The sequence below is a fragment of the Microcaecilia unicolor genome, chromosome 8 (assembly GCF_901765095.1).
Source record: "Microcaecilia unicolor chromosome 8, aMicUni1.1, whole genome shotgun sequence".
In the NCBI taxonomy this organism is placed as follows: Eukaryota; Metazoa; Chordata; class Amphibia; order Gymnophiona; family Siphonopidae; genus Microcaecilia; species Microcaecilia unicolor.
Window position 1 is genome coordinate 196,032,601 of NC_044038.1, and position 23,194 is coordinate 196,055,794.

At 43.4% G+C, this 23,194-nt stretch overlaps 1 protein-coding gene across 2 annotated transcripts in view; it reads left to right on the top strand.

Moving 5' to 3' along the window:
* The window catches only part of DNAJC5 (DnaJ heat shock protein family (Hsp40) member C5), a 159,242-nt gene extending 139,885 nt beyond the window's left edge, over positions 1–19,357 (top strand). The window contains exons 5-6 of one of the 2 annotated variants that reach the window (XM_030211622.1): positions 17,099–17,137; positions 18,434–19,357. In XM_030211622.1, coding sequence (XP_030067482.1) covers positions 17,099–17,136 — 38 coding nt within the window. In that variant the 3' untranslated portion in view covers position 17,137; positions 18,434–19,357. Of the gene's footprint in view, positions 1–17,098; positions 17,251–18,433 lie in introns of those variants that run through there. The other variant, XM_030211621.1, reaches the window with a different exon arrangement.
* Positions 19,358–23,194: the final 3,837 nt, after the last annotated feature.

The following is a 23,194-nucleotide window of genomic DNA, read 5'->3' on the forward strand; positions in this document are numbered from 1 at the left end:
CTGAACCATTGGTTGTACCCTCTCCCAACCTAGAAGCGTTCTATGAACCAAAATCTCGTTGCCAGGTTCCCCCAACCATTCACCTTGCAGAAAAAGGAAAAGTCCGTCACATTTCTCATCACCCTTCCCTTGGAATACCCCAAATTCTTTCTAAAAACAGAATCAGCCATAAGTGTATCCTTTACCCTCCCACTGGCCCAACCCCTAGTCTTCAGAAAAGATGCTACCCTTGAATATCTGGATACATAAGCAGCCTATGTTGTGGGCACCACAGACCTCTTCAGCATGGCCTGTACCCCATCCAACTAAGGCTCCACAGCTGAGCTGGCATCAGGGTGCTCACTGCCTTGGTATTCGGTGCCAGTGTCTGGAATCTGTCAAACTGAAAACGAGACAAGGCATTCACCATTGAGTTAACATCTCCAGACACATGCCTCGCTGTAATAAACAGGTTCAACTGCAAACAACGCAACACCAATTCTCTAACCAAAGAATTGACCCGTAAGCACTGAGCAGCTTGCCTATTCATTACTTTGACCACTCCTTTGTTGTCGCACCAGAATATTATCTTGTCCCTGAAACAGTGAGACCAGAACTCGCATGCCACCATGAAAGGGAAAAGCTCAAGAAAAGTAATTTTTTTCGTCAAACTTGATGCAACCCACTCTTGTGGCCACAGTGCCGCACACCAGACACCATAAGAACATAAGAATAGCCATACTGGGTCAGACCAATGGTCCATGTAGCCCAGTATCCTGCTTCCAACAGTGACCAGTCCAGGTCACAAGTACTTGGCAGAAACCCAATTACTAGCAACATTCCGTGCTACCAATCCCGGGGCAACCAGTGGCTTCCCCCATGTCCATCTCAATAACAGACTATGGACTTTTCCTCCAGGAACTTGTCCAAATCTTTTTTTAAACCCAGATACACTAACTGCCATTACTACATCCTCTGGCAGCAAGTTCCAGTGCTTAACTATTCTTTGAGTGAAAAATATTAGATCCTATTTGTTTTAAAAGTATTTCTATGTAATTTCGAGTGCCCCCTGATCTTTGTACTTTTTGAAAGAGTGAAAAATCAATTCACCAAAACCATATCTGCCAGCTGCATCCGAGAACAGCTCCAACTCCTCACACACTGGATAGACACTGTGCCATTAAAATTGTGCAAAAATTGTAACCAGACTCCCAAATCCAGCTTAATGCCTGCAGATAGCCAAACAAAATGATGTGGCTTCCTGATGACTGCAGTAGCTACAGCTAACCATCTAGAAAATGCCCTCTCCATAGGAATCACTCTGCAGGCAAAATTCAGGCAGCCTAAGAGGGACTGAAACTCATGCAAAGTAGGCTTCTTAACCGCTAGTACACGCTAAATCAAGTCACTCAGTTGAGTCACTTTCTCCCTTGGTAATCTAGTAGCCATTTGCACAGTGTCTAATTCAATACCCAAAAACTATATTGCCACCAAAATCTCTTCTGTCTTTTCAACAGTAAGTGGGATTCCAAAAGACTGGGCTACCTCCATGAAAACAGCCATCAATCTGGTGCAGTCATCCTGCTCAGCGGGGCCTATGGAGAAAATCATCCAGATAATGCACTATTCCGTCACGACGTACTACCTTCTGCGTTGTGACCTAGTACACAAAAGAACTAAACATTTCAAAGTAAGCACAAGATGTGGCACAACCCATAGGCAGGCATTTTTCGAAATAGTATGTCCCTTCAAAACTAAAACCAAGCAGCGGGAATGACTCTGGACAACAAACGGAATGCCAACACAGCATCCACCTTTGCCATAAGGGCACCTGGACCATTCACTCACACAATCCTTAAATCCTCATCAAAAGTCATATATTGAACTATACACAACTCAACTGGAATACCATCATTAACAGAGTGACTCGGCGGGTGGGATAGGTTGTGGATCAGCTGCTATTTATTCTGATCCTTTTTTGGAATGACGCCAAAGGTGAAAACTGTATCGCTGCATAAGGCTGTTCACCAGAAGGGCCCACAGTTCTGCCCTGGCCAATTTCCTTGCCCAACTTAGCCAACACTACCTCCCTTAACTGGACAGTGAAAGCTGAATTATGGGCCTCCTTATTGTCCGTCCTACCCCGAAAAGGCAATCTTGGCGTTAAGAGTTTGCTGTGACAATAGTTATAACCTCAGTAAAATTAGAGATGGAAGAACCAAATAGACTTAATGCCAAGATCGACTGAAAAGGTTTGTCGTGACAATACCTATGACCATAGCAATAAAGTTGTTATTGCATCCGGTCTGTCGGATGACATCACTTCTGGGTAAGATTCAAAGAAAGTGTTCCGCAGCCATGTTTTGGAGTCCGGTGATGCTACAAGCAGATATTGCAACTACAAGCTGGCAAGTACTTGAGCCTTTCATGGTGTAGTTCATGTTTTATAAAGTTTGCACTAGTTCATGACACAGATTCATTGTGTTATTTTGTAGAAGCACTATTAGCACCTTGACACAGCCTGCTCGGTGAAACTCTAGCCAAAGTCGGTGCAAGAGGAATGTGAGAGCTACATGATTGCTTAAGCTAAGTTTTGTATTTGTGAAAGTTTTATTGCATCACATAGTATGTAGGATCCATGAAAGTTTATTGATTTCAGTGAAGCTTTAACAAATTTATATTCTGGAGGGTTTTTATGTCTGTGAAGTAACTTTACCCTGGCAATCCTACCATAGTTTCTTCCATTGCTCAGAGGAAGGGTTCCAAGGCTTTTTCCCCCCTTGAGTTTTTTTTTTGTACTTCAGTGAATATATATATATATATATATATATATATATATATGTAATATAAGTTCTACGAGCTACAATATAAGAAAAAGTGTTTTGCAAAGTGTGTAGGCTAACAATAAACCATACTGGGATTAGTCGCGGCACCCTCAAACACTAGCTAAATGTAAGGAAGCCCTCATCCAGTTAACCATATTCCCGGGATACTTTCCTAGCTCTTTCAGCCTCATCCTGCGTCTTGTCTCTTTTCCTGACCACCTTTTTACCCCTGCTCTCCATAAGCCTGAATATATCTTTACTGGTCCGCTTCTTAATTTTCTTTTGCAATGCCTTAGGTACCTGTTCCCAAAGCTCTGAAAATGCCACTAACGCAGGCATTCCTTGCTCCCTGTTCTCACCCCCTTTAGCCATTTTCTTAGCTGCCAAAGAACTGGCCACAGAGACTGAAGAAGATGATGAAGAGATAGGAGAAGAACTGGAATCAGAGGAGGAAGAAAAACTGTCCCTGCACCCCTTCTTCCTTCTCTTTTCCCATGCACAGAAACAGTGCCCTTAGCAGGCCTTTTACCAGCTCCAGACGTCCCAACATCTGCTCCCGACACCCTTGGTGTAACCACAGAGCCCTCGCCCACTGCTCCCCGGTGGCCTTCTCAAGAAGAAGATGCAGCAGGCTCCCCGATTTCCCACATACAACCAGCAGCCAAGTTGCTTGTACGGACTGCTTCTGGCCTTTATGGCATAGAGGACCCTGGTGTTCCTTGCAGTTCCACATTCACGGTCAATACACCTGGCCCCTGTGGAGACAAAAAGGAACTGGCACAAGCCTGCTCGCCCGCCCAAAGATAAGCCCCCTCCCAATGCCCAGATGGGGGTGCCCCCTCTCCTCTAACCTCCAAACCACTCCAAAAGAGGCCCTCACCTGAACTCCCCTGTGGAATCCACTCCCCACTCACACCTACCATGTGCTGCTTAGGAGCCTGCATTCCCCGCTGTAGAGGGTCTGAAATTAGGAGCCATCCAATGTGCATTCCAGCCAGTAGGCGTAGAAAGCACAAAACTCCATGACCCAGGAGACATCCATCCCACTGGGAAAGACTGGGGTCATTCCCAATCCCCAGCTACCCTCAGTTCACTTTGTCAAACCTCCCCCACCCCTCCCCAAGGCATCTGGTGCTTGGACTAAGGGCCTACACTGGCCTCAGCACGACTAAGTGCAGACTTGGGCATTGGAGAATTCCCCCCCTCTTCAGGACCAGTCGCCACTGCTGTTAGAACATCAGGCCTGGCTGGAGCTTCCTCGAGGAGACGCCAATAGACCAGGGAGCGCCGGCTTTCAAGGCACCCGCCACTGCTGTCATCAGGGTGTGTCTGATGCCTGTGAGCCTGCGTGCAGGGTGTGTGCACGTGTGACATAGCGCCGGATGCCTGGCGGGACCCTTTCCTGTTGAGGATGCGACACTCCCGGCTTCCCAGCTTAATTGGCGGCAGTCTGCCCCGCCCGAGACCCACAACAGGAGCTGGTCGGGGTATAGTGGAGAGCGTGACAACCACACCTGGCAACACTTGGATCAAAGAAACCAGTAGCTCATGGGTAATGGAGCGGCAAGAATCCTGAACCATTGGTTGTACCCTCTCCCAACCTCAGGAGCGTCATGAAAAATGCTGTCTTCCTCCCTGACATGGCCTCTGTGGCACCCACAGCCAAAATCCCCTCCCCCCTGATGCTCCTACTTCAGATGGCCACAGATCCTCAGAACTGCCTCTGTCTCTGCCGTACTGCACCTCACTCCATCCTTCTTCCCCCTCCCCCGGTAGCTAGGCTCTTCTTCCCATGTGAAACCCTTCTAGAGGCCACGGCCTCAATCACAGGGGTTGACAAGGTGTCGGTGCCGGCAGCATCAGGGAACTGGCAAGAGGAGGAGGCACAACACTCACCCATTCAGGGCATAGGTCGTCGAACGAATCCCCCCAGTGCAGGGACATCTCCTCTCCTACGAGGTCCTCACAGGCCACTTCAGGCTCCATCGCCACCAAAAGCAGCAGGCAGTGCACGACACCAAGCCGCTCAAAGCCAAAAGCTGCCTCTGAGGAGCAGGTAATGCCCTGCACCTCAGAGGCATTTCTATAAATAAGCTTAGCTATTAGCCCTCCCCATCCGGGAACATCCAACCCTGCCATCCAATCCTTGGCGATCCCTGCTTGGCTTACCTTCAAATTATTCACGGTTCCTAGGAAATCTCAAAATATTTTTTTAGTGTTATTATTATACTATACTTGTAACTTATTTATTTTATTAAATTAGTGTTTTGTGCTCAGTTTTTAGTGTATTACATCGACCGTGGTCAACAGCTTGTAATATCACCAATCCACCATCATCGCACCATTGTCTATCCCTGCCTTCCACTTTTATACATTCTTTAGCTGCACATTATTAAAACCTAAGTCCTTTTTTTATTACAAATACTATGGTCACTTAGCTTGGAATAGCTGTTAATCGGTTCTGCGGAAACCTTCCTTCGATTGGTGCTGGTCTTGATGCACTCATGTGCCTTATGAAATATCACCTTCACCCTTTTCCCACAACACGATTCTTTAAATCTTATTCCTTATTTTTTGTTATCTACATGGTCCATGTTTCGCCATGTAGTCACGTCCTCAGGAAACATAGTTGAAAAAAACAGGTTAGCAATAAAACAACAAAACAATTTTTGGCACTGTTACATTTAACATACTTGACTGTTCTTAATATTCAAACAATTCTCAAACAAGTCCCTCTCCACCCGAGACTCATCTGCAAAAAATGCTGGCACATGCGTACAAGGTCTTTTATATGTCACCGAGTCCTTTTTGCGGGAATTCTAAAGTATTCTAAATCACTCAATTTTCCGATTTAGGCCACTGGGGGCCATCTAAATATGAACTATTCCTTTTTTTTTAATAGTACTGCTGCAACATCACCCCCATGTGGCAAAATAATCTGTAACAATACCACATATTTTAAATCTGCTACTGTATGCCTTTCCTGCTCTCAATGTTCCACCAAGGGGGCTTTTTTTTTTTTTTTAATGTATTCTAAGATTACTCAAATGCTGCACTGTTCTTTGCTTGATCTTTCTTGTGGTTTATCCAATATACCATTTTCCACATGGACAACAAATACCATATATTACTTGTGCAGAATTGCAATTTGGAGGAGTGGCCTAGTGGTTAGGGTGGTGGACTTTGGTCCTGGGGACCTGAGTTTGATTCCCACTTCAGGCACAGGCAGCTCCTTTGTAACTCTGGGCAAGTCACTTAACTCTCCATTGCCCCATGTAAGCCGCATTGAGCCTGCCATGAGTGGGAAAGCGCGGGGTACAAATGTAACAAAAAAGAATTGTCAAACATCTTAATTCATATAACCTTCCTGTTGCTGGATTAATAACTTGCTTCGTTTCCCACACAAATTTACAATATACACAATTATTTCAGGGCTTATGTCCTCGATCTTCAAATTGGTCTTGACATGGAATTGGCCTATATTGAGACCGTTGCAATAATTCTCCCAGATTTGTGGTTCTTGTATATGCAAACCTGGGTATATGTTCAAAGCTGTGTAGTGATAAGAGGCCAGTGTCTTTTAATGATGTTTTTAATTACTCCAGCTTGACTCGAATATAGTGGTATACACGTCAATTCATCAGTTGGTTTGTTGTCTAGCCAAGGTGGTTGTATCAAATTAGCCAACGGCAAGCCAAGCCAACAGTCCCTGTTCCCCTCCTGACCTTGCCCTCAACCCTTTTTTCCTAGCTCTGCTGGCTTCCGGAAACTTGTTAACTCACTATCCTCCAAGGTAAGGTGGGTCCCATCCTTCAGTTAATGGATGCCCTCGAGACCAGCTCTTGGGCTAATTAAATATTAAGGAATGGAGTTCTACAACTTGATAGATTCAGAAAAGGGGAAAGAGAAGTAGTTGCCCAAGGTTATGTTCTGTGCTTGCGCCATAAACATATCAGAGATGATGGGAGAAATGGTTTACTACTGGAGATACGAAGATAGAGACTGTATAGGTCAGCAGTCACGGTAATCATTAATGGCCAACATTAACTTTTTTCACTCATATATATTAGTTTATAAAATTAACTTATTTCATAAAGATTGTGTACTAATCTTTAATTTCTTTATATTGCTGTAGTTTTTCCTTACGAAATTGCACTGATTTTTGCATCAGTATCCTTTCTCCTCCTTTGTTTAGACCAATTGAGCCATTAGACCAATTGTCCATTAGACCAATTGTTGGGGACACTTGCAGGAGGATAAGGGACCAGAATCTTTCTGCAGATAACAATCAACTTTTTAAGAGGAATAAAGTTTGAAAATGGAAAAAAGTGAGCTTTTTCTAGCTCAGCAGCTTCTTTCTGCTCCTTTTTAAGCTTTGAGATTAGTTGGGCAAGAGTGCCATGAGATTTCTCTTCCTAGCTATTTACAGGGTATAGGGGGGTCTGCCCTGTTTGTAGACTGCAGTGCCTCTCATCTGGGCTCATTGTAGAAAGTTTTCTTTGGCCCACAGGCACAGGTTAGCTTCTTCTATAACCTGATATTCCTGTAGGAATCACTGATGTTTAAGAGCAGAAAGTCATACCTCCAACACCACAGTGTTGCCAGACCAGTGAAAGAGAAGTAGCTGGGCTCAAGAATCAAACTGGATTTCAGAATGCAACACTGCTGGTGAGCCATCATGCTAACACCTAGCCTGCCCTTATCATTAGCATCTTGGGCATAGGTGAGAGAGTTTCAGAATATAAATGTGAAGAAGCAAATGAATAATAAATAAATATGTTTACCAAAAGGACAAGATATAAATAGTGAAATTACTTGAAGTTTTGCATTTAAACGCATGATTTTGATGAAAGGAAAGCCTGAGAAGGAGGGCTGCTCCTGTACACTCACATTTTTACATTTCTTAATTTGTACTTTCTTGTGAAATGTGATCTTTATTAAATATAATATTTCTTTCCGCTTTAAAAAAAAAATCACCAATTCCTCATGTGGCTAGCTCCCTTTCCATCTTTAGGCTTGCAAATCTTTTTAAATGATAGAAGAACCTCACAGATCTCGGGCTAGTCTCAGCCCTGCTGCCTTTTCCTGCTTGCTTCTGGGGCTGAGCAGACAATCATGTATGGAAACAGGATGCAGGCAGGTGACCTGAGAACTATTTGGAGATTCTGAGGCTGGAGGGACTTAAACCCAAGCAGCCGCCTAGCAGTAACATAAAGTACAAAGGAGCCTAAACAGCTGTTCAAGAGGCTCAATCTACACACTTTGGCTTGTGGTGCCTGCAGGAGCAGACTTCTAAAGATTTCACTGCTTCTTCAGGTCTGGAGGGATGCTAACCTTGTAAGTGATGAATTCTGTTGTTTTATGTTGGCTAATTGTGAGACAAGACAAGAGGTAACAGTTTACCCTTTTTAACTCTTGAAACTAATCTGTATATAAGAAGTATTCAGCAGCTGTAGCTTTCTTTGTAGCAATCATGGTTTGATTATTATTCCTGCCAGAATTCTCCACAACTGCGGAGCGCAGAATTTGCACAGAATTCCCCAGTCAGAATTTGCACTCTGAGGGGCCATGGTAAAGAAGGAAGGCTTGCTGGCTGGCTGGCCACCCCTGAGCCTTGGTAGGCCCTCCCCAGTCCACGGTGAAGGTTGGCTGACTGCCTGACCCACCCCTCTGCCCGCTGCTGCCAGCCTACCCCCCGCCCGCTGCCATCTGGCTTACCCGAACACAGCACACCCTGGTGGTTTAGTGGCCTCTTCTGGGGCATGAAAGAACCCCACTCATTCCTGCTCCGCTGCCGCCGCTCTCTTGCTGATGCCATGCTTCTTCAAAATGGTTGGCGAGAGGAGGGGGCACAATTCCCTGGGCCTGGCCTCTGGATCTGTCTCTCTCCTGCTTCTGTCAGGACTCAGGAGCTGGTCCTGTCACACTGGAGCAGATGAGAGACAGACCACGGCACCAGCCACCCCCCCCCCCCCCCCGGAGGCCGGGGAGGAGCAGACGCACTGACGTAGGGGGCTTGAAGTCTTGGCGGCCATTTGCAAAAAGCAGCAGCACTGGCCCAGAGTAGCGACCCCGGACAGGAAAGAGTGGGGTTCTTTCCTGCCCCCGAAGAGATACTCCTACTGCATCTGTAGCTCCTCCTACCTCACAGGTGAGTGCGGGGGTGGCTGGAGAGAGGGACTGTAAAAAAAAAGAAAAAGAAGAAGGGGTTGTAAAAACAAATGGGGGATGCTGTGGGTGGGAGGGTGCTTGGAGGGGGGCTGTATAAGAAAGGGGATGCTCTGTGTGGGTGGAAAGATAGGGGGATAAAAAAAGGGGGGATGCTATGTATGGGTGCAGGGAGGGAGGGGGACTGTGCAACACCTGGCCTTGTCATTAATTGTGTGACTTACAACCATATGAATATTTATGAAGGCAATTAACTGTAATGGTTTGTCTTTTTTTTTCAGCATGAAATACAAATTGGGAGAAAGTTAAGATTTTGTAGCTGTAAAAAGCAACCCCCCCCCCCCCCAAAAAAAAAAAAAAACATAACTGTAAGAAAGAAAGTGATAGTAGTACAAATGAATTCTAGCAAATTATAGGAGCATAATTAAAATAGGAGATGAAATCATGGCTTTTAAATGGGTCCATGGTGCTAAGATTAGACTACTTTATTCCCCACTCTCTAATTCCATTCAAACATTCCATTAGTAGAGTGAAATGCATTGACATGGTAAAAAGGCAGTTATCACATTTTCTTGACACGCAAAAAGGTGTACATCCCTAATCTCATAAACTTTGTTTTAAAAAATCTTCCAAGATAATTTTTTAATATGAATAATATTTGCTCTGGATTTCTTTTACTTACACATATTTTAGAATCTTGCTTTCAAATACAAGCAATTAAGGGGAGAAATTATCAGTGTGGGCTACCATTAAGATTAAGACTGTAAAAAGGTGGATGCTATGTGCAGGGGGGGGGGGGGCTGTAAAAATATGGTTGGTATGTGGGTACAGGGAGGGGGGGCTGTAGAAACAAAAGTGGACGTTATGGATACTGGGAGGGGGACTGGGAAAAGTATGGATGGTATCTGTGTACAGGGAGAGAGAGTTGTAATATTGGTTAAATTATGACAAACTTGCAGAATTAGCAAATTTGCACAGAATTTGCAAACTTTGTACGCAGAATTTTGGGCAGTTTTGGCACAGAATTCCGGCAGGAGTAGATTATTTAAAATTATGTCTGGCCACATTTTTCAATGTTCTGCATCTACTCAGGCTGGTAGAGAAGTGCTGAATTTAGTACAGAAATTGCTGTTAAAAACACCATTTTTTTTTCCAGAAAGTACTGGTGGGAAAATGAAAATAAATCCTCTTAGCTCTGAATGCCTCTTTTCCTTTTATCATGTATAGTTCACATTCTTTTTTCCTGTACAAATTTGTTTCATTATGTTTGAATGTCCAGTAAAGTATTTAATGTGATCTGCATTAAATGTTTCTGCGTGTATGCTTCTTTTGCATTCTTTTCTGTTCTCTGCCTTTAATATCTCCTCTTGGCATGATCCCTGCCTGGCTACTGCTAAGAACCATTGGGGATTCCTTTAGTAAACTGATGACAGAAGGAGAATGTGTTCTGGTAGAAGAAGATATTGGGTGAAGGAAGGCTGCCTGTGTTATGCTAGGGAGGCTTCTTACTTCAAGTGCATGGTCTGAGATACTGTTTAAACCACTTAGTTGCATGCATGGCCTGCCTACATGCTGATTACATGTAACTTATCCTTTGCAGGCTTTAACACAGATATTTTATCATATGTTCTTTGCAGGCTTCTATATAAACTCCTTTTAAGCCTGTTCCATCCCAAATAAGTTGCAAAATTGCAATCAGGACACGTTACATAAGTACATAAGTATTGCCATACTGGGACAGCCCAAAGGTCCATCAAACCCAGCATCCTGTTTCCAACAGTGGCCAATCCATTATTTGATTTGATTTATTACATTTAATATTTTACCTTTTACAATATGAAAATGATAAGCATTTTCTCCATAGACACAAGCTGGGAGAAAGCCCTCATGCATTTATTTCCCTGTTTTAATTTTAGTGCTGGCAGGTGCTTAGTGCCAAACGTCAGCCAAGTAAGTCTGTAGAATGTCAGTGCCCAGTGTCTGATGGGGAGGTATATACTTTGCGATCTATCTATATATATATAAATAAATACATTTCAAGAGTTCTCTTATGGTCTGACTAACTAAACCAGTAATTACTACAGGAGGAAAAAGCCTCACAAAGCTCAAAGTTGCAGTAAGCAACAAGAGCTGGGCTGCTTCATCATTGGCTTTGGAAAAATGGCTTAAAATTCCTCCTGATAAACTTGAACTGTATTCCTCAACAATGTGGGACAGTACTTAGCTACAAAACTACAAAAATATTCCACAAAATTATATTCCATAGTAGTAGTGTAAAAAAGTTCTTAGCTTCCTTCAACTTTGAGCTTCATGAGGCTTTTTCCTCCTGTAGTAATTACTGGTTTAGTTAGACCATAAGAGAACTCTTGAAATGTATTTATTTATATAGATTGCACATTGTTTTGAGGGTTCCACCCTATTTTTTGGAGGTGTATACTGTGCCATTTGGGATGTTCTCAGAGTGACATGCACATTTGTGTAAGGTCTGTGACGTTTCTTGCTCACAGAGTCATGGATGGAGCAGCTGCCAAATTCAGTGTCTTGAAACTGGAAAGCTGTTGCTAGAGGTCCTGTGACATCTCATGTACAGAACATGTCCTTTCAAAAAAGGAAACTTTAAAGCCAGAAGGACATTCATTGTTTACAATATGTTTGAAAATGATGTAAAATTGCTTTTTACAGTTGTCATTGATGGTCTGTTTTGAAGATGTGTTTTGCATTCATAAGAAATCTCCTGGAGCTCCCTGCTGTCAGCAGTGCCATTCTGCTCTTTATTCTATAAGTGATTTACTGCCTGCTATGCAGTACTGTGATTTTTTGCCCCTGCCAGTGCATTTGTACATATTCTGAATATAGAAAGAGTCTTTCTACTGTACTGCAAATATGAATATTTTACCTTGCAATTATTAACCACTTTCATCTTTTACAAACACAATGTTCCTTAACAAACAATTCTATTATGGAAATAAATGTTCGTTTTTAAATTTTTTACTATATCGCCTAAAGGATGAAAGCCCAAGACGGTGTACAGGCTAAAAAGTAAAAAAAAAAAAAAAAAGCACCAATTTCAATAGAAAAGGAAAGCTAGAGAATAAGAAAATAAATACATGAAACTACTTAAAATTCTAAATTCCAGCCACAATAATAAATTAAAGAAATGCCCCGTCAGTTTTTCTAGCCTTTACTGTCAAAGTGTACCCTTCTGTCCATGAAAGACCTTGTGCTAGCCTAGCGCCCCTGACTCTCATGTTCATTCCTGATTGTCAAACAATGGTTCTTGTATCCCAGAGATGATAATTCGAAGAAACAGAGCAGAGTTCCAGGCAGACTTCTGTTATTAGCAAAAGTCTTTGTACTATCACTGGGGCCATGCTGTGGTGATGTTACTGAAGATCCATTCTGGTGATCCTCTGAGCAGGAGAAGGATGGGGAGACAGGATCTGGTGTTGCACAGTATTGGGGGATGAAAAGGGGGGGGGGGGGAGGGTAACAATGTGAGCTGCCTTTTTAAGCTTTGGTGGGAAGAAGCTAGAAGCTGCCATTCTAAAGATTTCCTTGGGTAGGGACAAATGGAGCTGGTTTAGAAATGGGGGAGGTATTTGGCATTAGTTCACAAATTTCCTCACTAGTTGAAGGTGAGTTACATTCAGGTATAGTCCCTGGAGGGCTCACAATCTAGGTTTGCACCTGAGACAATAGAGGGTCAAGATCATAGGTATAGAGTGGGATTTGAACCATAGCCCTCTAGTTCTGTCCACTGCTCTAACCTTTAGGCTACTCCTTCACTAGAAAGGTGGGGGAAGCTAGGAGCAAGCTGTTTGGGAGCTGGAGCTGCCAACACCCAATGCTGAGGATGGAAATTGCCACTACCCAGCTCCTAGAGGCAAGACTGGAGCTGCCCTCTCACAGGGTAGGCATTGCCAGTTTAGCAGAGGTTTGATATTTATATATGTATTCATTCTTTGTAGAGTTCTCTCTGCAGTTGTCACTGTCCATGATCCTTTACCCCTTCAAGGTCTGTTACAAACACATCTGTTTTATGATGGAAAGAAAGTACAGATTTGTTAAAAAAAAAAAAAAAAAACAGGTTTCCATACTGTCCTAAAGTTCCTTCAGGTATAGTAGCATATGGTGAGAGAGAATGAAGGGCATTGATTTCGCCAAGCTCAGATAGGACAAATGCTCCTAGATTGCCTTTAAAACTCCCAGCAAAGAAGAAGTGAACTACGCATCCCAGAATGCAGTGCATTCCAGCAGTAATAAAATTAAGACTAGACCAGATGGTCTGTTTGAACTGGGTCACCTTCTAGACCCATGGCTGGGTGAGAAATACTGCTTAGCTCCTGATTTACATGGTATATGAATATGTTGTTATACTGCTTAACTTCTGGTTCATGGCTTGTTAGTGTTTCTCCTCTCTTGTGCCTATAATGTCAGATCACATGTCACAGTGGGTTTAACCTGGGTTGTTGACAGCAAGTGAAAGAACAATCCTTTACACATTTCTGTTGTACAGTTCTGGATCTCCTGGGAAGATGCTGGTGTCTGGTTTGTGATATGTTACTGTGTTATACAGATTGTAAACATTCCCACTGGATCCATAATTGTGCCAATCACTGAACATATTCCTTTTGGGGAGAATCTGTTTATCCATCCACTCTCAGTACTGTAGAAAATGCAATACCAATAGATTGAAAAGGATCAGCATGCACAAAAATTTCAGTTTTTCCAAAATATTTTTATCAAAACAAGAAGACTGCTGTTTGTGCGTGAGACCTATTTTTCTGCATTGTTTTCTTTAATGCTCTTGTTTTCAGATGTTAAATATTTATGGTTGTGCTGAAGTAGCTGATGTGCCAGACAACCTGCGCCTCTCACTCCCTCACTAAACTCTGATGATCTGATAATTACCAAGCCATGGTGACTGCTATCAGCCACTCTAGTGCATCAGCTTTGATGTGTGCACTTGAGCAATTCATGTCCTGTTCCCAAAACATCTTTGTTTGGGGTGTACCCTTGGCAGCGCTATAACCAGTGTCACTTCATACCAAAGAAGTGAGCTTCGTGGTCAGAAAATTTATTTCACAGCTGTGGAAAGCTAGGAGGCTTCAGACAGATTTTCACTGTATTCAGACTGACAGCAATGCAAGAAATGTATAAATGTATGTGAAAGCTGTGCTTTTTGTGTATCTTTGTTTTCTATCCTGCAGGCCTGGCCTGATGGGTTTCTGCTTCTTAGCTCCTCTGTACATACTTCAAAACAGAATGTGTCTCAGCATGGTGACTGATGCATTGTAGGTCTGAACAAAAAGGAAAAAAAAACTTGAAAGGTTGTTAAATTATCTGAATCATTATTGTACAATAAATGTTTCCAGTGCAGAAACATTGTCCTTTGCATGTTTTGAATTATTGCTTTACATTTCTTACGTAGTTGTTCAAACCATTTCCTTGTGTTTGTGGTCCAGTTCTCATGTTTCCTAACAGTATCAATGCTGCCAGACTAATTTTTGCTTCCTATGAGAAAAATACAGACAAAATATAATAGTAGAAATAAATGAGGGCTGGAGGTGCTTCAGAACCCACAGAGCTGGCTCCTCTGAGAGTCAACCAGGTTTACCAGCTGGGAATGGGGTTTGTAGAAGGAGAACGTTCCAACCAAGATGGATAAAATACTCAAAAATATCAGTGGTGGAGGGTAAAGATGTCCTGAACTGAGAACCCCATATGTTGCCTTACTCCTAGGGACAGTCCAGACTCATCCCCTTGTGTGGCTGATGCTCAGAACACCTGTGATAAGCCAACAGCACAGAAACCTAGCTCACCAATGCTCAAAAGAAATGGTATTCAAATTATATGTGTGCTATAAAATTGAAAGCGGGGGAGGGGGGGAGAAATGTGCTCAGTGCAAGTGCAGAAGAGTTTTTGCGATAAGCTCAGCTGTGCGTTTCAATTTGTTTTAACTTGGAAGGCTTATATTTAAATGCAGGAAACAAGAACCAATGTGCAGTGGCGTTCTGTGGTTCACTGCCACCCGGGGCAGATTGCTGCTACGCGCACCCCCCACCCCTGGCTGCAGGGCAACACAGCATCCCCCCCCCCCCCACCTGTCTACCAGCTCTGTCCACCCGGCGCCTTGCGCGACTCTGCACTGCTGTAAAAGAAGAAAACCGCCTCGTCGGCCCTTCCCTCACTGTGTCCCGCCCTCTGATGTAACGTCCTATTTCCTCGAGGGCGGGACAGAGTGAGGGAAGGGCCGACGAGGCGATTTTCTTCTTTTACAGCAGTGCAGAGTCGCACGAGGCACCGCACAGCTGCCGGGTGGATGGAGCTGGTAGGGACTCGCCAGCAGAGCACCCCCCCCCCCCACCCGTTGACACCCAGGGCGGACTGCCCCCACCGCCTCACTCTTGGTACGCCACTGCCAATGTGTGCTTTTACTTTTGGGTTTGCTCTGACACGCACACATTCATCTCACTACCAGCGCTTAGGGGCTTGCAGGGGCTTCCTTCTGCTTCCAAATTACATAAAAACTCAGATTTTAAATAAAGAGTCATGAGAAATCCTCTCTTCGAACACCCTAATGCTTACTCTGAGCTGGCGTTATCTTTTCAGTGGTAAGGCGGCTTTGTTTTGTGCACTTGTTCTCTGAGCATTGGGAGGGAAAAGGAAATGACCTCATTAACATCAGTTTCACTTCATTAGCGTGTTTTGTGTGCTAATCTTTGGCATACATGTCTCCCACTCTAGAGCTTCTGAGTATTCTGTGCTCACTAATGTGGGCGCTAGTCCAGCACGAATTGCCTTTAGTGCCATGTTTGCTTCTGAGCATCAGCACATCAGTTTTCCTGTGCTATTATTTCTGCTGTACACCAAAAAGAGTTTAACACAAAGAATCACACAGACACACTGGTAATGAAGGTATTAGCTATTAGATCCCAGGCAGAGAAGTGTGCAGAAGGCTGATTGCACAGTTTTCTAACACTGGCTTTAATATGTGCTGTGAGCAGGAATAGAAAGCTTGTTCTGCAGTCTGCAACTGGAGCAGTTTGATTTATGAGTGTTAATCAATAGAAATCAAACAAAATAAAACATGGAAAAGAAAATAAGATACCTTTTTTATTGGACATAACTTAATACATTTCTTGATTAGCTTTCGAAGGTTGCCCTTCTTTGTCAGATCGGAAATAAGCAAATGTGGAAGATGACAGAATATATAAGTGAAACATCCAAGCATTTCATTGACAGTCTAACAGGGTGGGGGTGAGAGTTAAAATGTTAGTAACAGACTTCCACTACTACTACTGAGTTTCTGTGAGATGAAATAAAGCATAGAGAGCCACCAAGAACACAGTGCTGTGCACTTGACCTGTGGTCCCGCACCCTCACACTAGCTCTTGCTGGGGTTGCCAAGGCAAGGGGTAGGGGAAGCATTTCCAGGAAGGGTAGGGCACCCTGTGGATGAGAGAAAGTGCTTTGATGAGGTTTAAATTCCTTCACACCTCAGCAGCCATGTTATACAGCAGGGGGCCCCTTTCCTCCCACCTTTGCATTATTTATTTCTAATGGCTGTTCTATATTGTCAGAGCTAGCGGAGGACAGGAGTACCCAGGCCTGGGGCCATTTGTGAACCAGGTTCAAGCAGAATACATCTGTGAGCAAATGACAAAAGGAGGGCTGTTGAACCTCCGCGGTGCTGCTGGGTTAGCTGCACCTGGAGTTGGGTATCCTTGCTGCATGGTGAAGTGCCCTGATCTGTGGAAAGAAAGTTTGGCAGCCTTGATAGTCTCATGACAAGCTGTGAGTTATGCGAGTTGCACTGTATTGGTGAACTGTTGGCTCTGGTACACTCCAATATAATTTTGCATATTGAGATGATATGGTGTTTATATGTACCCAATAAAGCTGTGACCAAGTGTTGCGCCTTATAGTGTGTGTTGTATGTGATTATTTGGGTATTGCAAGCCTAGGCCAGTGCATCACCCCACCTCTGCACCCAAGAAATGGGGGATGGTGGTCTGGTCTGGGTGGAGTCTACTGGAGGGGCAGAGTTGTTTATGTTATGGCCCCCTTCTTTTGTGCTGACCTCTGTTCTCTGCTCTCATGCCTGTTTTTTCTCTTATTTTCAGGTTTTGCTGAAGAGGATGAAGGAAAAAAAGGGTACTGAGGTGATCACAGCTCCAAATACAGGGATAAGGGGGAGTTGCTATGGTTGTGAAATAGCAGGCAAAGGGTCCTGTTTACTAAGCCGTGCTGTAGGCACACTAACTTTTTAGTTCACACTAAAAATTAGCGTGTGCTAATTCTATAGACACCAATAGGAATATATGTGTCTAGCATTAGCGGCTTAGTAAATAGGGCCCAAAGTATTCAACTGCAGAAATGTAGCTGATACCATACCAATAATAATTATGCATGGCATAGCATTCCAGGCATGCACATATGCATACTATATGTGCATGCAACTCTTTCCACTGCTAATAAAATTGCATAATATTGATTCTGCTGCTAAGTGCCCATATGTGCATATTTCCATGGCAACTGACATACTCACATTTCTTTGCACATAAATTTGCATATAGTTTGGTTACAATATTGTGTGCACAACTTTTTTATGCATGCATTAGAAAACAGCTCACTAAGCTCAGCACCTGAATGTGATACAAGGTAAAAGATGCCTTCTGTACCACACTTTAGGCTCTCATATCCAAGCATAAAGTAGAGATTCCTTTAAAAAAAATTAAATTCCTACTTTGTAGCTCAGTTTTCCCTTGTCCCAAGCTGGTAGCAAAGAGAATAGTCTAATGGGTGCACCCTAGATTTTCCTAGGATACCAGTGCACTGTGCATGCTTGTATCTTATATAAGGGATGGACCCTAGAAAGGGCCACCCCCTACCCCATGTGATTCCAGTATAGGGAAAGAGTCTCCACCAGGGAAAGGCAAATTTGGCTTCACAAATCCGTATCAAACTGATGCAGTGCAGGAAAAGCAGCCCTTGATACACACATTTTAAAACCCTAATTGAAGCATGAAATAGCTCCTTCTTCAGTGATGGATGGGGTAGCTTAATCAAGAGGTATAAACACCCAAAGAGCTATGCCTTTGATCCAAATTGGGGAAGGGACCTTAGCCCCCATTTCAGTATATTCTCTCAGAGCTAAGGATTTATCCATCATGCTTCCTGGACATTTTTTGGGAATGGGTGACTGGAGTTAGCTGCATTTACCTATTTGGAGAAGCTAATACACCAGGCCAAAACTCTAGTGAATGGGGCAAGACTGCAGGGCTTTAGCCAAGCTATTTTGCACTGTCTGGAAACAACAAAGATTTATCACATTGTCATGCAATGCATGGCTAGTGTATGACCAGAGAAGCCCCCCCCCCCCCCTGTTACTTTAAAACTACAAATCAATATGTTTTTGATCCCTGGAATGATGTCTATTGTCATCTTCTTTCCTTTAGTTCTTTGTCATTAGCCCTGAAGCCTGAACCTTTGTGAGCTCTGCATAATCATATTGGAACAGCAGCCCCAGGCTCAGGAATTACTGGAACCCTCTGCAATCTGAGACGCAGTACGCTGAGAGCCCTGGGGCTGATCATGTTGGAAGAATTACTATAATATCTGGGGGGGAAAAGTGATGATTGTTGACATAGAGGGGCTTATTGTGCAAAGTTGTTTCTGTTTATTTTAGTTTATCCTTATTTTATATTTGCTGTTATTTGTATTGTATATTGTATTGTCCCACATTGGATATTCGGGAGGGTGTTATAGAAATGTGCGCTAATTAAAATAAATATTGGACCATATTGATATTGCCCTCAGGAACAGTGCCATGGTGGGGTCCTGCATGTGTGCAAGAGTCTTCTCAAAGTTTCAAAACAGTATCAGTAAATCATTGATATATGTCTATTTGGAAGGCTAGCTTCCTTCTGGGCATACAAATGGACATTTCAGAATAGATTTTTACTAGGATATTTTCCAGGAAGTGTTTCAGTTTAGAATGAATGTGTAGACAGCAGTGCCAGACTATAATTCTACAGATAATTGTACCCCCACCTACTAAGTTTTGTGATGTCTGGCACAATATAACCAGTCCTAGAGTATCTCAGATATTTGTCCTTCAAAATCAGATTGAACAATAAGAACAGGTGATAGGAAGAACTGGGAAAGATGCAGTCAGTAATCAAATTTCAGAAGCTGCCATGTCCTTCTGCTCCTTGGACAATTCTGCCATAGCATCAGATTATCAAACTGTCAATGGAGATGTAATGGTTGCAGCTTGAGACTGAGACACCGATGAACTACAGCCAGGTTAGTGAAGTAAAGGCCAACCGAAACAGCTTTTTTCAATTTCAGCCAAAACCAAAACTGCTAACGAAACTGAACATAAGAGTAGCCATACTGGGTCAGACCAATGGTCCATCTAGCCCAGCATCCTGCTTTCCAAACAGTGGCCAAGCCAGGTAATGAGTACCTGGCAGAAACCCAAATCGTGGTAACACTCCATACTACAAATTCCAGGGCAAGCAGTTGTTTCCCATGTCTGTCTAAATAGTAGACTATGGACTTTTCCTCCAGGAATTTGTCCAAACCTTTTTAAAACCCAGATACATTAACCACTGTTACCACATCCTCCGGCAAAGAGTTACAGAGCTTAACTATTCGTTGAGTGAAAAAATATTTCCTCCCACTTGTTTTTTAAGTATTTCCATGTAACTTCCTCAAGTGTCCCCTAGCCTTTGTACTTTTGGAATGAGTAAAAAAATCAATTTACTTCTACTCGCTCTACACCACTCAGGATTTTGTAGACCTCAATCATATCTCCCCTCATCCGTCTCTTTTCCAAGCTGAAGAGCCCTAATCTCTAGCCTTTCTTCATACGAGAGGAGTTTCATCCCCTTTCTCATTCTAGTCGCTCTTCTTTGAACCTTGGTATATGTGGGTACCAATGGCATAGGAAAATGCGGGAAGGAGGTTCTGGAAGACTGTGTTACTTGCAAAAAGGTGGGAAAATGTGAGATACAAATGTAACATAATAATAATAAATATATATGTAACATAATATATATATATATATACACCAAAAAAACAGGTTATCAATAGGGAAGGAATGTAAGGAATCTGTGTTTTACTCTGCCTTAACCTTAACTCAGAATGCTGTTCAGGATTCTACAAAAGTATTTTTAAAAGGTTAACTAAAATGTCATGTCTAGGCAACTACCTGGGCACCTTACTAAACTAGGCTACTGCAACATAGTACAACAATGACACAGATTGAAACAGATCCTATACGAAGGATCCTAACTGTTATCCCTCCACTCTGCACACTGACACTCGATTGCCTAAAGGGGGACACATAGAGGGAGGAGAAATGATCCAGTAGGCACAGCAGATGTGACACTGTACCTCTGATGTGAGTCTGTGTAATAATTGGGTGTGGTCAATGTTGAGCCCAGCTTCTTGTGAGCCTGAGTCAGAGATCATATTTACTGATGTGCCCCAAGGCAGCAAGCAACATCAAACATCAGATCCCAGTGAACCCACACCACCTTTTAAATCTGCAGTTACAAATCTAAGCAACAGCACTTCCTGGAGGTTGAGTCAAAAACTGAATTACAGATGTATTTCTGTGAAAATTGGGTTTAGGGAACTTTTTGCAATGCAGAACATGCAGCCCCCTCTGGATCAGCAACTGCCTGGAACTGATGGCTGGCCAATTCCAGGGAAGACAGGGCTACCCATAGTGAAATGGGTAAGAGACAAGGACCTGAGCACCAAGGCCAGAGGTCCTGGACACCCAGCCTCAATGAAGCGGCAGCGGAGTCTCCAGGAGGAGACACCCTTACAGGCCAAACAGTAATCAAAGTTTCAAGAAGAGATGGCTCCAGCAGTAACCACTACTGAAAGAGAGACTTTGTCACAGTGACCTATGACAACTGAGGCCTTTGCACATACAGAGGCCCTTCCATGCTCTTGCATGCAAAGGATTACCTACCAAACTGAAAGCAAGGCAGTTTGCTAGCAACTCAGCAACAGTTACCAAAAGCGGTCAAGTGTGGATAGCTGCAACCTTGCAACCACTAGAGAGAACAACCCTCTGCCAGCAAGACACTGACCATTCCAGCCAGGATACTGATGTGAAAATTATGGTGATGTCTATCTAGCACCTAGCACTAGAAGACAAGACAGTCATCTGCCTTGCTGAAGGCCCAATGCATTGGCCCTCAGACTGGAAAAACAAGAGGTGGGCAAGCCACAGTAAACCTTCTTGGTAGGAGCAAGTATTATGTACTGGGCAACTGAGAGTGCCAAGAACCATTGCCACCAAGGATGAAGGCATACACACTTCAGTGAACACCTGCTCAGTTTGGGTCAACAACTGCCAACCTGACCGATGAACTGAAGTGTGCCAGGTGACTTCACCTGCAGCAGCAGAGAAGGAACCACACCTGATGTCCATGTGGGTCCAGGTGAGGCCTGGGCAAGCAGAAGAGAAAACTTTCCAGCGGGACATGAGAAGGGGGGTCTTTACCACCAAACTACACTCCCCAGAATCCGCCACGCCAAAAGGCATGTCCATCATCACAACACATGCCACAGAAGCAGCAGTGCCAAATGGCAATCTTTGTGTTAAAGTGAAGAGGTGGCCTTTGACTCCTGAACCTGATGTCCATACTCAGGAGAACATGTATGCATATGGGATCTGGCTTGTTTGCTATATCCCTGATTCCTGGCAACTGTATGTAGAGATACAGCAAACTCCAGTATGCAAATAAAAGATAAGCATCTATTACTTATACTAAATATCTGAGTGTTATTTGTACATATCTTTGGGAAACCAAAATAACTGTAAGCCTGGACTAGCAGTATAGACTGCAGGCCTGCCCACTGTATAGACTTGGTTAACGACTTGGTAGGGCAGGAAGTATATAGGCTATGGGCTGGTAAAGAGTCTGCAGGAATAGGCTGTCTAGTGAATAGGTAGGCCATAGAAACTGTGAGTTAGTTGTGCATAGAATTCACAGTGTAGGCGGTCACTTAGTGGCTCATATCACCACTTCCTGAATCTGATGGCCACACTCAGCAAAGCACCCATACCAACGTGACCTGGCAGACAGCCACCACTGGAATTCTTCCAGAAGACAAGAAGAAGCCATGTGATATAACAGCCATGGATTCATATACTATGTCAAGTGTAATGTTTCCCAAGATTACATGCGACCAGAAGAGCACAATGGCAACCTCGGTAAAGCCAACCATGAAGTAAGGAGTGCCAAGAGAACCTCACTGCAATGAAGGAAGTCACTTTGCCAAGCAGCTCGCACAGGGCCGCTGATCCTGAGATTACCTGGGTCTTCAACGTTGCCTGCCAGCAAAGAGCAGAAGAACTGGTTGAATGCCTGAGTAATCTCAGCAAGGAGGGCTTACACCAGAAAATGCCCTCTCAAACCCTGAGAGGCTTGGGCGAAACAATACCACTGGTGGTTGTCAACCATCCATCTGGGGAAGCAACACCATATGTGAAACAAATGGGTTTACTGTCCACAGAACCTGAAATCCAGGCTCTGGAATCAAGGGTAATGCCTGGTTGTGATTTTGGATCAATTCTGGTCAGAAGGGACAGTACTAGTACGAACACAACACTAGTGTTTACACATTCTTGATAGGGAAAGGTGCATAGACAAATACATACCACTCTAGGATGGGCATATATAAATGCTCACATTGAGGCAGGACAGGCTGTAGGTACAAAGAAAGTTTTATGTGTGATTTTAGAGGGACCTTTGGATACAATATGAACCTGGTATGGTTCAGATACTGCTGTCCCTGTTCTTACTTACAGGATGTTGCATCACCTGTGAACAGTAAAACCTATCCTGCAAGTATGTCAACCACAGCTATCTGATAGTCTAGGCTGACATTGATGACAACCTGAAACAGCTATCCCATGCTGCTGCAGAAAATATTAACTGAATGGCAAAAGAGGATCATCTGAATAATATTAATTTAGTATTAGTGCTATTGCATACATATCTAATAAAAGCTTATCATTAGTAATTTTTGTTTGCCTTATTCATATAAGTAATTATAGAAATGAATTGTATAATATGATAATCAATGAAGCTAGAGACACTTCAAGTGATCCTTTCTGAGCTCCTAGGAGAAGGCCTGTCATATATTCTAATGGGCATTTTTTGCAATATGTAGTCCTAGGGCCTGAT